The sequence below is a fragment of the Corvus kubaryi genome, unplaced genomic scaffold (assembly GCF_017639235.1).
Source record: "Corvus kubaryi isolate FWS band 111438036 unplaced genomic scaffold, C.kubaryi_AGA036_p1.0 66, whole genome shotgun sequence".
NCBI lineage: Eukaryota > Metazoa > Chordata > Aves > Passeriformes > Corvidae > Corvus > Corvus kubaryi.
In genome coordinates, this window is record NW_024582054.1 from 31,487,444 (window position 1) to 31,501,519 (window position 14,076).

Consider the following 14,076-nt stretch of genomic DNA (forward strand, 5'->3'; position numbering starts at 1 on the left):
GGCAATCCCGTGCGCTTCCACAGCGTGCCTGCCTTCGCTGCTGCCACCGGTGGGAACCACTGGGTTTTTGGGAGGGTTGGTGGTGGCCGTGCAGGTGTTGGAGGTTGGTGGCCTGGCTGAAGGGCATCTGGCAAACGTCTCCCTAATTCCACTGAGGAATTCATGAGAGGTCATCAGGGATGCTGTAAGGTGTCACACACTGCTTTCTGGCATAGGAGTACTCAAATTGTCGTCCCTGTCCACTGCCCTCACATGCAGCTGGGTTCCTTAACTGTATGCAAGTCCATGGCTCAGCACATTTTTCCCCTCCTCACCTTCTTTGTTTTCTCTGCTCAGACTTGGCCATTGACGTCCCTGGCCATGGGAAGGTGGTGGTTGACATCGGCTACGGTGGCACTTTCTATGCCTTCCTCAGCGCCGAGCAGCTGGGCCTGGACGTGTGCTCTTCAAAGACCAGAGACCTTGTCAGTGCTGCAAGTGCAGTGACAGAAGCGGTGAAGAAACAGGTATGGATGAGCACTGTGGTATCCCAGCATGTTCTCTTTGGGGCGACTGCACCAGACAGAGGCTCAGGATGGTGGGAAAGTCCCATTCTTCCAGCCCCATGTTGAATTTCAGAATCCTTACAAGGAGCCTTCCTGCTTCTGTCTCTGTTACCTGCAAAGCAGTGGTGGAAACGCAGCAATGTGGCCTTGTCCCCTTCCTCTGGTCTCTCACAGAAGCTGCACTGCACGTGCTGCTGTTGTGTGCATTTGTGACCCTCTCTGTGCTGTTCCCAGTTCAAGCTTCATCACCCTGAGAGTGAAGACCTGGCTTTCCTCTACGGCACCATACTGACAGATGGGAAAGACACCTTTAGCGAGGAGCCCACCACCAACATCTGTGTGTTTGCAGATGAACAGGTACAGAAAGGGGCTCTTCTCAGGCACATGAGGTGCCACCCTTGTCCCTTTGGCCCTTCTTACATCCACTGCAGAGAGGAGAGACCGTTCTGATTCTTGGTTTGGGCAGTGATTGCTTGTGCTGCTGTCGTATCTCTGGAGTGTCGATGCACACATTCTGGTTTTGCTCCTAATGGCAGAAGTACTTCTGCACACCTTAAGATGGTGGCATTTTAAAAAGGTTCATACCCATAAGCTGTTGATAGGAGTTTTCCAGGAGTTCAGGGGCTGAGACAGGATCCCAACATAGTGCATGTCCCTAAAGTCCTAATCTAGGGAACATCTGCTGGGGATGACGAGAACAAGAGAGAAATGGGGTGTTAAAATTCTGTTCTTGTCTGCAGTGCATAATGTATCAAATAAATGGCAGGGGAAGTTTTGGTTGGACTTCCCAGCAATGAGGAGTGTGGAGCACTGGGACAGGTCACCTCAGAAGCTGGCCAACACTGTGTTTTTGGAGATTCTAAAAACCAGGCTGGCTGGAAGTCCCCTCAGCGTAAGGAGAACCAATCTTGCCTGGATGTGTGAGAATGGGGCAGGTGGCTTCAGCCCCTCTCAGTCCTTTTGCTATGATGCTGCGAAGATTTCAAGTGCTCCTAAATAGCCTCAGTGTTTATTCAGTCATCCATCCCTAACTGTGCCAAAGCCAATCACAGTGCAGAAGTACCCCAAACCTGTTTCTTTTTTCCTTCTCATTTGTGATGTATCTGGATTCTCTACAAAACCCTGGGTTAGAGGGGTTTCCCCCAAGTGCAGCGTAAAGGTGGCAGAGAGAACTGAGGGGAGCAATCTCATTTTGTACTAAACCCCAAAACACCAGAGCTGATTCATCTCTTCTGCTGTAGGTTGACCGAAGTCCAACAGGTTCGGGGGTGACAGCTCGCATTGCCTTGCAGTACCATAAGGGACTCATCCAGCTGGACCAGACCAGAACCTTCCGGAGCAGCACCACAGGCTCCTTGTTCACCGGGAAGGCAGTGAAGGCAAGTGGCTTGTGCTGGACTTTCCCCCTGTCACAAGGGCTGCTGGAAATGTGCTCAGTGGGGAAGCAGAAAAACCCTTCTGTGCCTGGGGAAGGGTGTAGGGAAGGAGGGCAATGCCTGCAGGTCTTGCTTTCCCATGAGCCTCATACTTCAAGGATTTTAACTAAGTGTAAGACCTTGTTGTGTTGCATGGCTGCTTTGGGATGTACCAGGGCAGGGCAGAGCACTCGGTGAGAGGTGTCTGTGTAAGGGCCAGGTAGTACTAGAATTCCATGGGGTTGGGAGAGTGGAGAACCTTCTGTTACCTCTATCCTGACCCTAACCCCTCTGCAGGAAGCCAAGTTTGGGAACTACAATGCCGTCATCGTGGAAGTCTCGGGAGAAGCCTTTTACACTGGTACAGCCACCTTCACTGTCGAAGAGGAGGACCCACTGAAACACGGCTTCTTCTTCAAGTGACCCGAGCCACAGGTGGTGGCAAAGTCTCACTGATGGTGCTGCACTTCTCCTGCCCATGAATTTCTGTTCTGCTTCTCCACATGGCTGTTGTGACAGGAACAGCCTTGGGTGGTGTGACAGCATTTGTCACATTTCAAGATAACAGGCTTGTTGCCCTGTTGTGATTAGCATATTGGGGGCACTGTGATTAGCATATACAAGCTGCTCTGAGAAGCCATGGTGTTTTTCTTCTTTTTTTTTCTTTCTTTCCAATAGTTCTCAGAAAACGGAGCTGATCTTGGAGAGCTGCCTTCAAATTTACGTGCCTTCTGTATGTCTGCAAATTATGAATTTCAAAGCCAGATTTGTATTAAATGCCAGCTGAAAACACCGCTGTTTTCCTTGTTTTCACTCCCAGAGCTCATTTCCAGGATTCTGCTGGTGTATCACGACTGTTGGTTTGAATTGCTAGCTCTTGTTGTCTCCTGCTCAGCCAGCTGTGCTGCTCTGTCTCATGCCCCAGCTTCCCTGCTCTGCCTGTCCAGACAACCCCTTACTCACTCATTTCACCCCACCAGAGCTCTCCTGCATCCCAGGGCTGGATGCAGGTATTTGATCAGAACTTCGTCCTGTCCCTGCTGAGTGTCCATGCTGTGCTGCTTCCCTAAGCCTTCTTCTCTTGCTTATCTTGCACCACTGGCTGGAAATACCCCGTGGTTAACTTTCAACAGGAGCAGCTGTGTTTGAAGGTCTGAGCCATTACGACCTTTGACTGCTAATTATTTACTGATTTTGTCTCAGTCCAGAGGCAGCTTGTGCAGCAGAGTGCAGTCAGTGCTTGCTTTGCCAGAGTCCCTCCAGGGGAATACCAAGCATTTGGAGTGGCAGGAGCAGAGCTTCAGACCTCTGGTGGCCTGTCACTTCCACTGTGTCTTTGGACAAAATGGTATTTGTTAATTGAAGACGCTCACAGGAGGGACTAGCGCTTGTTAAAATGAGACATGAAAATGAGAATGATCATCTGCTGGTAGCTCACGCAGCAGAAGGGAGAAAGTCATACTGGTGGACTTAGATAAGGTTGGCGTAGAAAAGCCTGGGAAGAATTTCTTCCGTCAGCTTGAAAATAACTTTGTAGCAGGAGGCAGCAAAAATCCCCTGATTTATACGACTGTGCTGCCAACAGAGGTTTTTTAGGACAGCATCTAAGGCTCTTGCTCCCAGCTTTCCTGCAACTCCCTTGTAAGTACCGTACAGCCTCTGGTCTGGGGGAACAAGAAGTGACACCCTCCATGCTTGCAGGAGCACACTCTTCCATGTGTTTTCATCTTCTGGGCATCTCCCTTTTGATCAGCCCCCCAGCCTGGCTCCTGGGGAGGAGCTGGGACAGCAAGTCACAAAGCACAGGATGTTTGGAGGTTCTTCAGTCATTAATTGGGGTGCAGCCTTCATTAGCTATTCTCTACCCCCATCCCTAAGAAACTTTTCAGGTAGGGGCAGCAGGCAGCTATAGTATGGATGAGAGTGGGGAGAAAGGGTCCTGCTGCCCATTTGGGGGTCCCTGGCCTGATCCCTCAACTCTGGTGATCCCTCAAGCCCCAGCCTGGTGAGCTGGGGCGGGTGGTCTCAACTTCCACCAAAGTGTCTGGGGGTTGCTGGTCCTTCGTGACTGTGCGGGGAGAAGAGCTGACAGGGGCTGCGAGGGGAGCGCGTCCGTGGGGACCCATCGCCGACTCTGGGGTGCAGATGACGCCGGTGTGGAGTGTGGTCCCCCGGCCCCACTGCTCGGCTGTGGGGGCTCCGCTCCGCCGCCCCCGGGTCCAGCCGGGCCGGTTCCCCGGGCAACGGCGGCCGAGCGACGTCAGCGGCCGGCGGGGCCTCCGGGAGCGGCGGGGCCGCGAGCAGCGGGGCCTCTGCAGCCGCGGCGGGGCCGGGGCATGAGGCTGCGCATGGAGCCGGCGGCGGCCGTGCCGGGCAACCTCTCCCGCGGCGGCGGCGGCGGCAACGAGAGCGGCGGGGCGGCGGCGGCGGGAGCGGCGGGGTGGTCGGCGGCGGCGCTGGCCTCGCAAGCAGCCGCGCTGCTGCTCATCTTCGCCCTCTCGGCGCTGGGCAACGGGGCGGTGGTGCTGGTGATCGCCCGGCACCGGCAGCTCCGCACGGTCACCAACGCCTTCGTGCTGTCGCTGTCGCTGTCGGAGCTGCTGGGCGCCCTGCTCTGCCTGCCGCTGGCCTTCCTCAGCCTGCTCAGCCGCCCGCCCGGCGCTTGGCTCTTCGGGCAGCGCCTGTGCCTGGCCAGCGCCGCCCTCCACGCCGGGCTGGGCATCGCCGCCACGCTCACCATGGCCCTGCTCTCCTTCGACCGCTACTGTGCCATCGTCCGCCAGCCCCGGCACAAGATGGGCCGGCGCCGCGCCGCGCAGCTGCTGGCCGCAGTCTGGCTGGCCGCCCTGGCGCTGGCCGGACCCTGGTACGGGCTGGCGGGCGAGGGGCGCCGCGAAGCCCGTCCCGGCGCCTACCGCTGCGTCTACGTGCTGCCCTGGGGCTCCTCGCGGCTCGGGCCGCCCTACGGCGCTGCCCTCATCGTGCTCTGCTACCTCCTGCCCTTCGCCGTCATGTGCTTCTGCCACTTCAACATCTGCCGGGCGGTGCGGCTGGCCGAGAGCCGCGTGCGGCCGCTCACCACCTACGGGCACCTGCTGCGCGCCTACGGGGAGATGCGCACGGCCACCACCGTCCTCATCATGATCGTCTCCATCATCTGCTGCTGGGGGCCCTACTGCATCCTGGGGCTGGCCGCTGCCGCCGGCCGCCTGCCCTTCTCGCCCACCATGGACGCCGTGGCCAGCGGGATGGCCTGGGCCAACGGCGCCATCAACCCCCTCATCTACGCCGCCCGCAACCCCAACATCTCGGTGCTGCTGCGGCGCAGCCGCGAGGGTGGCTACAAGACTAGGAACAACATGGTCGCCTACCTGTCGGTGCCGGGCCGCCAGCCAGAGCCCCGGAGCCGGGCTGAGCGTGTTCGGGAACGCTACATCAATCGGCACAGCGGCCCCCCGGGCAGCGCCCTGTCCTCCTCCAGCCCGGCCAGCGGCGGAGAGGTGGCCATGTGGGCCTGCAAGACTCCCGCTGTGCTCTTCTGCCGGGATGGGCAGCCGGACACGATCTCTGAGGCCACCTTGAAGGCCAAAGCAGGCACCGTCGACACCAGCCTCTGAAGGGATGGGGGCCGTGGAGGCGTTTGGCTGTGGGGCTGTCTCCCTGAAGAAAGTCCTGGTGCTCGGAGCCCTTTGCAGCCAGACTACCAGGAAACTGGAGAGATGGGACTGTGTTTCTTGTCCACTGTGTGAGCTCTGGTTTGCTGACCCAGTCTGCGACCAGCAAGAGATCCACAGGGAAGGGAAATTCCCCTTCCTTTTCTGCAGGCCTGATGCACCAGTGACAGCCACCAAGCCCAGCCAATGCAAGAGCTCAACTGCAAGAACAGGACAGTGTTTGCTCCAGTCCTGCAGAAAGTGCCGCAGTGAAGCTCAGAGGCCGACACACCAAAGCAGCCCAAAATGACTGACTGTGAGCTGTTTGTTAAGTGCCAAAAAAGCAATTGAAAGCTGAGCAGTGGCAGCTGGAAGCCACTCTGAAAACACCACACTGTGAAAACCGCATCATGGCAGGAAAATGTTGCTTTTACCCGTTATATGTGGAAGTGCCAACAGTCATAAAGTCACAGGCTCTAGGACAGGCTGAAAAAGTGATCTATTTATATTATTTTTTTGATTTAAACCTCTGAAGCATAACAAAAAAGTAATTGTGAAAGGGAAGATGTATGATACTGGGAGGGAAGGAAAGGAAGGTGATACCTCAGTTGTCAGAATTTCAGCAGCCTTTTCTCTTTTTTTGCAGGTACAGTCAACTTAAAATACTATGAATATGAGAAACATGAGTTCCTCAGACAGACTGAGGTAAAGGGTGTGGGCGTAAACTGTGCTATGCACAAGATGTGTGTTTTCTTTTTGAGCTCATCCGAAGTGTCTCACATCTCCAAGGGTTTTACCATAATTAGAGGAGCTGTGTGAGAGAAGTGTCTGAAAGGAGAGGTAAAGCAATACCATGTGCTCCCTGGGCGCTCTGCAGTATGTGAAAATGTGTATATGCACAGAACAAATATTGTTGTATTGATGGCAACAATCCATCCATGGAGTACAATATTTAAAAAACAGCTCTGTTTGCTGTTAAAAAAAAAAGGAAAAAAACACCATGCAAGTGTGATTGCGCAGCATAAATTCGTGTGAATTTATCAGTGCAATCTTTTTGTTCAAGGGCCCAAAGCCTTAAATTAGTATTTTGAATCAGAAATTAAGATTTGGCCTTCATTTGTCTTTGCCAGAGTTAAGTGTGAGACAGCGTTTTTCCTTGTACAGGCTTTAAAAATACGTTTCAGTTTTACCAGATTTTTCAGCTGTTTGTGATGCAAATGAACATAGTATCATTATTTTGTAAGTGAGACAAGAAATAAATTGTCTTTTATGCAGGAGATGAAAGTGTCTCAGCCTGGCATCATTTTCAGGCCAGCCTTGGGAAGGGAACTCCTGTAAAAAACTGCCAGATGAATGATAGTAGGGAGATATAATTGTGAAATTTTAATGCAGCTGGTTTCCATGCTGTAAGCACTACCGTAACCTTCTTATCTTATGCTCCTGAAGCCCATGAGGAAAAGATTTGACCCTTGACTACTCAGCACCGCTAATTTACCCTGCAGCTACTGGATTTTGCAAGTTGAGCAGTGTTTTCTTGCTGTTTCAGAAAGAAGCTGTGCAGAAAGCCCACAGCTTTTCACAGGAGCTGTTTGACAGCGAGTGAACAGTGGTGGCTTGTTGGAAGGGCAGGACAGGAATTTCTGGCACACTTGCCCTTCCATAGCAGTGTGTGGCTAATGGAAAGGGGTGGTTGTGAATGATAAGATTGGATTTAACTCTTACCTGGTTAGCTGCAGGTGGTAACAAGGAGATTGGTGGAGGATAATTGACCATGCAGAGCATATGGCTGAAAGCCCCTGAAAAGGGTGGTCCTGCTCCCCTCAGTGCTTGGCTCTGGCCTCCTTCCCTGTCCTATCTGTTCCCACCACCTCTGCTGACTCAAGCACTAAACAACCACTGATTCCCTCTTTTTCATGCTGGTTTCCTTTTCTACTTACTTCATATCCTGACCACTGTACCACAGGCCAGGGAAGCATCCCTGTGGCAGTCACTTACGGCAAGGGAAGGATTGGGGGTGTCAGAACTGAGGGAGCTGCACTAGGAGTGGAAGTAACACAGCTTTCTAGGAAAGTGGTAGTGAAGCTGCCACTGTGTTATTGAAATCTATAACACAGATTTCAACATATTTTTAACAAGCTCAGGCTGGTGCATGTTAGTCTTGCATGTGAGGAGTTGAATGGGGGCAGCTGGCTGTGGTCTTGGAGGCATCACAAATTGGCACATTCCTGTGAAACGCTAACTTGGGCTGTAGCAAGGGGAGATTCTTGACCTGATCCTTTTTGACATGGACCTGCTGCAGCTCCAGTAGAGAGCCAGCTTGTGTTTTAAAGCTGTGCCTGGCCTGTGCTCTTCATAATCATAGAATCATATAATCATAAAATCATTTCAGTGGAAAAAGGCTTCTTAGGTCATCAAGCCCCAGCACTGCCAAGTCTACCACTAACCCATGTCCCTAAGTGCCACATCTACATGTCTTTTAAATGCCTTCAGGGATTGTGACTTTACCACTTCCCTGGGAAGCCTGTTCCAGCATTTGGCAACATTTTCTCTGAAGAAATTTTCCCTAATATCCAATTCAGACCTCTTCTGGTGCGACTTGAGGCATTTTCATCTGGTCCTGTTATTTGTTACCTGTGAGAAGAGACCAACCCCACCTGGCTACAACTTCCCTTCAGGTAGTTGTAGGGAGGTCCCCTCTAAACCTCCTTTTCTCCTGGCTAAACACTCCCTCAGCCACTCCTCATATCACAGCACTGTTGAACAAGTCAGGTACACAGGTCTCTACAGCCACATTTTTTCATATATGTTTTAAAAAATACAACCAAATGGTCTTAAATAAACCACAAAAAGCAGCGAGAGACACACACAAACCACAGCAAAGACTGCAGGCTGCCTGCCAAAACAGTACTTGAGATGTTGCTGAGTCCCAGCTCTGCTGAAGGTTGCTGCCTCTCACCCAGCACCACAGAGTGGGTGAGAAGGTCTGTCCCTGCACCTCACAATAGCTCCATGTGTTCATCTGGGAGAAAGAAATCAGTGGATTTCTGTTTTGCTCTAGCTCTGAAAACTCTGCCCATGGCTGCAGCTGCTTGTTCTTGGGTAAGAAAACTTTGCAGCAGGTGGCTCCTGGCCAAGCCACTATGGGACATCACCACCACGTCTCCCACATGCCCATGCTGCTGTTACCCCAGTTAGAGATCCCCTTTCTCTTGGCTGAAGAACTCCAAAGGCAGCAAGACACTGATGTTTTAGACACTACAAAACTAGCTGTGAGGCTCCAACCCTCCAGCCTCTCTCTTTTTTCCTCCCTTGAGATGAGCCTGGACAAAGAAATCTGCACAAATCTTATTTGCACAAGGATATTGGGACACATTTTAGCACACCAAAAATCACATGGATTATTCTGTGCAGGATATTCAGCATAAGAGAAAGAGGAGTTCAAGTGATTTGAAGGCCAGTTCAGCTCTGGATACCAGAGACAACTTCAGTGAAAGGCAAATTAAAAATGAGTCCTTGGGCTCTTTAGTCTCTTGTTGACTTCCCAGCATACTTAAACCCTCAGTTTAAGAGTACCTTATTATTTGGCAATGATACACATGCCACTGACTGAACTAATGCATTATATCTTAGAAGGAAAACGTTAAGTCCTGATGAATGACAAGCATTTTAGAATGTACTGCTCCAACTGCATGCAGTGGTAGTTTTCCTGCTGATTTAATCATCAGATTCATTCAAGTAGTTATTTTCCACTCCCTTCCTAATCTCTGGATGAAGCCTCTGTTCAAAGCAAATGCTGTGTGCATAACTTACAAACTGTGAACAATTAGCAGTCCAATTAGCAGTACTTATAAGTGGCAGCCTGATGGGCTGTAAAAGCTGCCATAAATCACCAGAGCTGGGACAGATCAGGAGCACAAATCCCCCACTGCCACTTCTCATTCAGCACTGGTGTTGGTTCCTGTATCCAGTAGATGCCAGCAGAGACCTAAGCAGCCAGCACAGCTCTCCCGGTAGTGATCCTGAGAAAAGCCTCTTTCTGTTAATGAGATCAACCACTCTGCCTCCAGGACTGCTGCTTCCCAAATACAAGCACTCAGGGTAAGGATGGGTTGTGACTGATGCCCAGAGAGCACCTCTCTGAAACCTAGCTTGAAAGACAGATTCAACACATGCTGCTCTTTGGGAAGTTTGTTGTACAGGCTGAAATGCTTAATTTGGAGAGCACATCAGAAAAGCAGCATTTTGTGCATGCAGGCCAGAGCAGCAAACCTGCAGCCCAGAGAGCTGGTGAGATCAGTCCTAGTGCTGGCAGGGTGCTTAGTTCAGCAGCACAGCTGTCTCTTCATGCTGGATGCTTTTGTACTTTCACATGGCGACTCTGATTATTAATAATAAATGGGTGCACATCTAGATCTGCTTTCAAAGCATTACAGAGCCTCAAAGTGGTAACTAAGTTCTGGAAAGAAGAGGTCCCGAGTCCTACAGGAGGAATAACCCACAACAGGATCCAGGCTTGGGGGACCCCATGCCCAGCTGCGCTGTGCTGCTTTGCTGCTGCAAGCCTTGGGCTCGCCATGACCAGTGGGGTGAGTCCCAGTGGCTGCCCTGGGGCTGGGTGGGGGAGGACAAGGCCAGCCCTCCTCCTAGCCCATGGCCAGCCCTCCTGCTGTTCCCAGTCTGCAGAGCAGTGATGGGTTGTCAGTGCCGTGCTGTCGGCAGGGCACTGCCTGAGTCCTGAAGCATTTACAGTCACCACAGCTGAAGTGCTTGGGCAACAGCTCAGCATTTCTAGGTATTTTTTCTAGGAAATCACCACTGCAAGAAGCAGGAGGAAAGGTGATGTGGAGAGAGACAGATTGTAAATCCCTCTCAGTGGCAGGAAATGGATGAGTCACTGGGGAAATCTAAGTGAAAGTAGCAGAAACCCCAGGGCACAACACCAAGGCCTGCATGAATCTATCTGGGGAGTTTTGGATGATCTCAGCCAAGAAGACCCCAGGAGGCTGTGACAGAAGGAAATTTAACAAGGGGGGCTGTTTGCTGGGGCTGTTTGTACTGGGTGGCACAGCACACCAGTGTGCCCACAGGCTCCTGGGCTGATCATAAGAGATGAGTAGGATCCGGCTGCGATTCAGCAGAGGAAGTAAATTCACTGTGAGAGGAACCCCTTGTTATTTGTGTTATTTCTTGACATAATGGCACTGAGCTCCTCCAAGTTCAGCTGGTTTCACAAAGGCAAGCACTGCCATAAGCCCACAAAACTGATTGGGGAGCAATTTCCGAGTACTTGGGATCCTTAATTTTATACATCCATTACTCTCACCTTTATTTTTAATCTTATGTCTTGCATAGTCAGTTCAAAAGCTAATAAACTAAGGGAACATCTAAAGGTATTCATAAAGGTATTCATAAAGGTAACAAAGTTTTTTTAAAAGCTTTGCTCAGACCAGAGGATTGTGCCTTTCCTCCGGGGCCTTTTGTTGTGTGCACTGAAGAGTTAAAGGTGTTTGCAAACCACAGTGCTCCACACGTGTTCTGCTTTCCCTTCAGACATGGGGACACCTCTTCTCCTCACCACCATAAAGAAAAGCAGAAAGATGAAGAAGTGAAGACTTTGGGGAAATCGCTGAGGAAAATGATATTCCTCAGTTCCTGGGATGGACACTGGGAGTGGAAATAGTGCTGATCAGCCTTCCACATCTGGAGGAACATCCATGTTTCTCCCAGGGGCCAGAGTCAGTCTGGCTGAAGGCAGCAGGAATATCTCCTCCTGCTTCTGTCAGCAGTCCTGATGCAGAGCCTTAAACACTTTGGGTAGTGCTTGGGGGCTTGGCCAGAGAGATTCACTGAGTTGTGCATGCTCAGAGCAGGTGTAAAATTGTCCTCAGATTGGGGCTGCACACAGACACCAGGCTGGATCCTGTGTGAGATTATGGGTAACACCAGGCTAGCCCAGCCCACCCCACTCCATCAGAGAGCAGCTGGGAGGATGCTGGTGCTTCAAAACCCCTCCGGGTGGGCCCTACAAATTAACACACCTCCCAGGGCTCACCTACCCTCAGGGTAGATGTGGACAAAACCAGCAAGATAAATTTCTCTGAAATTCATCTTCGCCTCCCAGGAATTCCCTCACGACCCCATAAATGTAATTTGCTTATCTGATTTAGCAGCATTCTCTGAACTAATCTCAGCATCAGGGATAAAAAATGCTCCAAGTAACCAGGTCACTTATTTTTTTCCACTGGAATTTAATGTGCTGCAGCACTTGTGCCTGATCTGTGCCTGTGGCTTCTGTGCCCAGTCTGGAGCATTTTACAGAACATTTGGTAATATAGCATCCCTGAGGTCATGTCAAGTTCTGAATACAGCATCTGAATTGTGGAGTCTTTACAGAAAATGTAACTCAAATGGTGATCGCCTCCTGCTATTAAACTGGAAATATTTGCCATAGAAACTAGGTCTTGTCTGAGTGCTTCTCACTGATTTCATAGTAAAAAGGGTTTTAGGCAAAGATTAGGAGCTGGGTGAAGCACAAAACTGCAGCTTCCGTACTTTTCCTTGAGTCCAGGGGATGCTCTGCACAGAGTTTGGCAAAGTAAAGCCATGTGAAAAAACACAGGCACAAATTCAAGCAGATGGAAAAGCTGCTGGTACCCCACAGCACCCAAAGCCCAGGTAAAGCCAGGTTTAGAGCAGCTCTGCTTGCTGTTGCCCAAAAAAAAGTATGTGTGTCCTGCCCCTCCTGCAGAGCCACCTCTGAGCTGAGAGCACATGAGCAAATCCTGGAATATGGGCCAATAAAGAAAGTAATGGGAAAATGGCAATTTCAATGACTTACCTTCACGGAGTTACCCTGGGAACTGGGAAACTCCAGCTTAAATTCAAATTCATTGCGGTGTGACAACAGAGTGCATGCAAAGTGTAAGGAAAGCTGGGTAGAAACAGGCTGCCAATGCAGACCCTGGCACTGGGGCAAGAGGGGCACTTTGTGGTAATTTCAAAAGCCACGGAAGTAAGTTCAGATGACCCATGAAACTGTTTTGAGTTAGTTTATCTTACACACGTGCATTTTTGGTGCACACATAGTGCATCAACCTGAAGGTCGGGCATTGCCAGAAGTCACAGAGAAGCCACAGGCAGTGACCTTTGGCTATTTGACTCGAGAGAATTAAAATTAGCCCTCCTCAACCATGCTGGGGGAAACTTATATAGAAAATTTAGCATGAGAACTTTTCAGACCACAGTAGAGATCACAGAGGAAAACATGGAGCGGAGTTGATTCTGTACTTGACAGCTCTAAAATGCTGAAGCTGGAAAGGGCCGGCAGATGGCACTTTCCTCAGCCTTTGCTGAGCCTCTGCTGGGGCCCGGCAGCACGGGATTTCTCCCTGGCTTACCCGCACACTCTCATCCACCCTGGTTTAAGGCTAAAAATGACACAAAATGCTCAGAGGTTTCAGGTCAGAGCACTTCTGATTCAAAGAGAGAACTCTCCTTTTCACATGCATCTACTGGAGGGCCCCGAGCAATGCCAGGGAGAGAGCTCACAGGAGAGACGTCTGCAGGATTTGCTGCAGGAGATTGGGGTGGAGATGGGGCCCATCCCCTCCCTCCTGCACACATCACCTTTATGACCACTTGGCCTCTCCTGTTTCCCCCAGAAACAAAGCTCGACGAGCATGTTCACCCAAAGCACAGGCTGGTACAGAAATAACCAGCTTTTACAGAAGGTGAGAATCACAGAATCATAGAATTGTCTGTAATCACAGAATCGTTTAGATTGGAAAAGATCTCTAAGGTTGTTGACTCCTGCCATTCCCCAAGCTCACCACCAAACCATGTCCCCAAGTGCAATATCTACATGGCTTTTAGATACCTCCAGGGATGGTGTCTCCACCACTGCCCTGAGCAGCCTGTGCCAATGTTTGGTAACCCGTTGGACAAAGCACTTTTCCCTGATATTTAATCTAGGCCTGCCCTGGCATAACTTGAGACCGTTTTCTCTTGTCCTGTTGTTTGTTACTTGGGAGAAGAAACCAACCCCTACCTAGCTACAGCCTCTTGTCAGGGAGTTGTGGAGAGTGAGAAGGTCCCCCCTGAGCCTCCTTTTCTCCAGGCTGAGCCCCCCCAGCTCCCTCAGCTGCTCCTCATCAGACTTGTTCCTGTGGCATTCCAGCAGTGCCAGCCCTGCACAAGGACTGCAGATCTGATGGGGCTGTGTGACAGTGATGATGGCAAAGTGCAGTTTTACCCCAGAGCATCTGCTTGAGGTGTGACATGGGCACTGGCAGTGGGGACAGGGCCAGGTCCAACCACAGCAGAACTGGCAACATCCCTGCTTTGCTTACCCTTTCCCGAGGGTCTCCAGCAGGGATATCAAAGTCTGACAAGTCCATTGGGCCCACTGTCCCTTTTCTTGGGAGTAAATAAACAGTCCAGAAGTCCAGCGGCTCCTGCCAGTGG

At 51.1% G+C, this 14,076-nt stretch overlaps 2 protein-coding genes across 2 annotated transcripts; both read left to right on the forward strand.

The window, feature by feature from the left end:
- Positions 1-57: 57 nt before the first annotated feature.
- Positions 58-2,752, forward strand: L3HYPDH (trans-L-3-hydroxyproline dehydratase). The gene is made up of 4 exons (XM_042047617.1): positions 58-506; positions 780-902; positions 1,787-1,924; positions 2,258-2,752. The coding sequence occupies exons 1-4, from the start codon at positions 276-278 to the stop codon at positions 2,381-2,383; spliced, it is 618 nt and encodes a 205-aa protein (XP_041903551.1). The 5' UTR covers positions 58-275; the 3' UTR covers positions 2,384-2,752.
- Positions 2,753-4,303: 1,551 nt separating this feature from the next.
- On the forward strand, positions 4,304-6,890 carry GPR135 (G protein-coupled receptor 135). Its single transcript, XM_042048038.1, has one exon. It carries the CDS (start codon positions 4,309-4,311, stop codon positions 5,575-5,577), a length of 1,269 nt encoding a protein of 422 aa, XP_041903972.1. The 5' UTR covers positions 4,304-4,308; the 3' UTR covers positions 5,578-6,890.
- The last annotated feature ends 7,186 nt before the right edge of the window (positions 6,891-14,076 follow it).

Coding starts and splice junctions, on each gene's coding strand:
- L3HYPDH (XM_042047617.1), top strand. CDS start 276: ATGCAAGTCCATGGCTCAGCACATTTTTCCCCTCCTCACCTTCTTTGT. Junction 903..1,786: donor GTGTGTTTGCAGATGAACAG/GTACAGAAAGGG, acceptor CTTCTGCTGTAG/GTTGACCGAAGTCCAACAGG. Junction 1,925..2,257: donor TCACCGGGAAGGCAGTGAAG/GCAAGTGGCTTG, acceptor ACCCCTCTGCAG/GAAGCCAAGTTTGGGAACTA.
- GPR135 (XM_042048038.1), top strand. CDS start 4,309: ATGGAGCCGGCGGCGGCCGTGCCGGGCAACCTCTCCCGCGGCGGCGGC.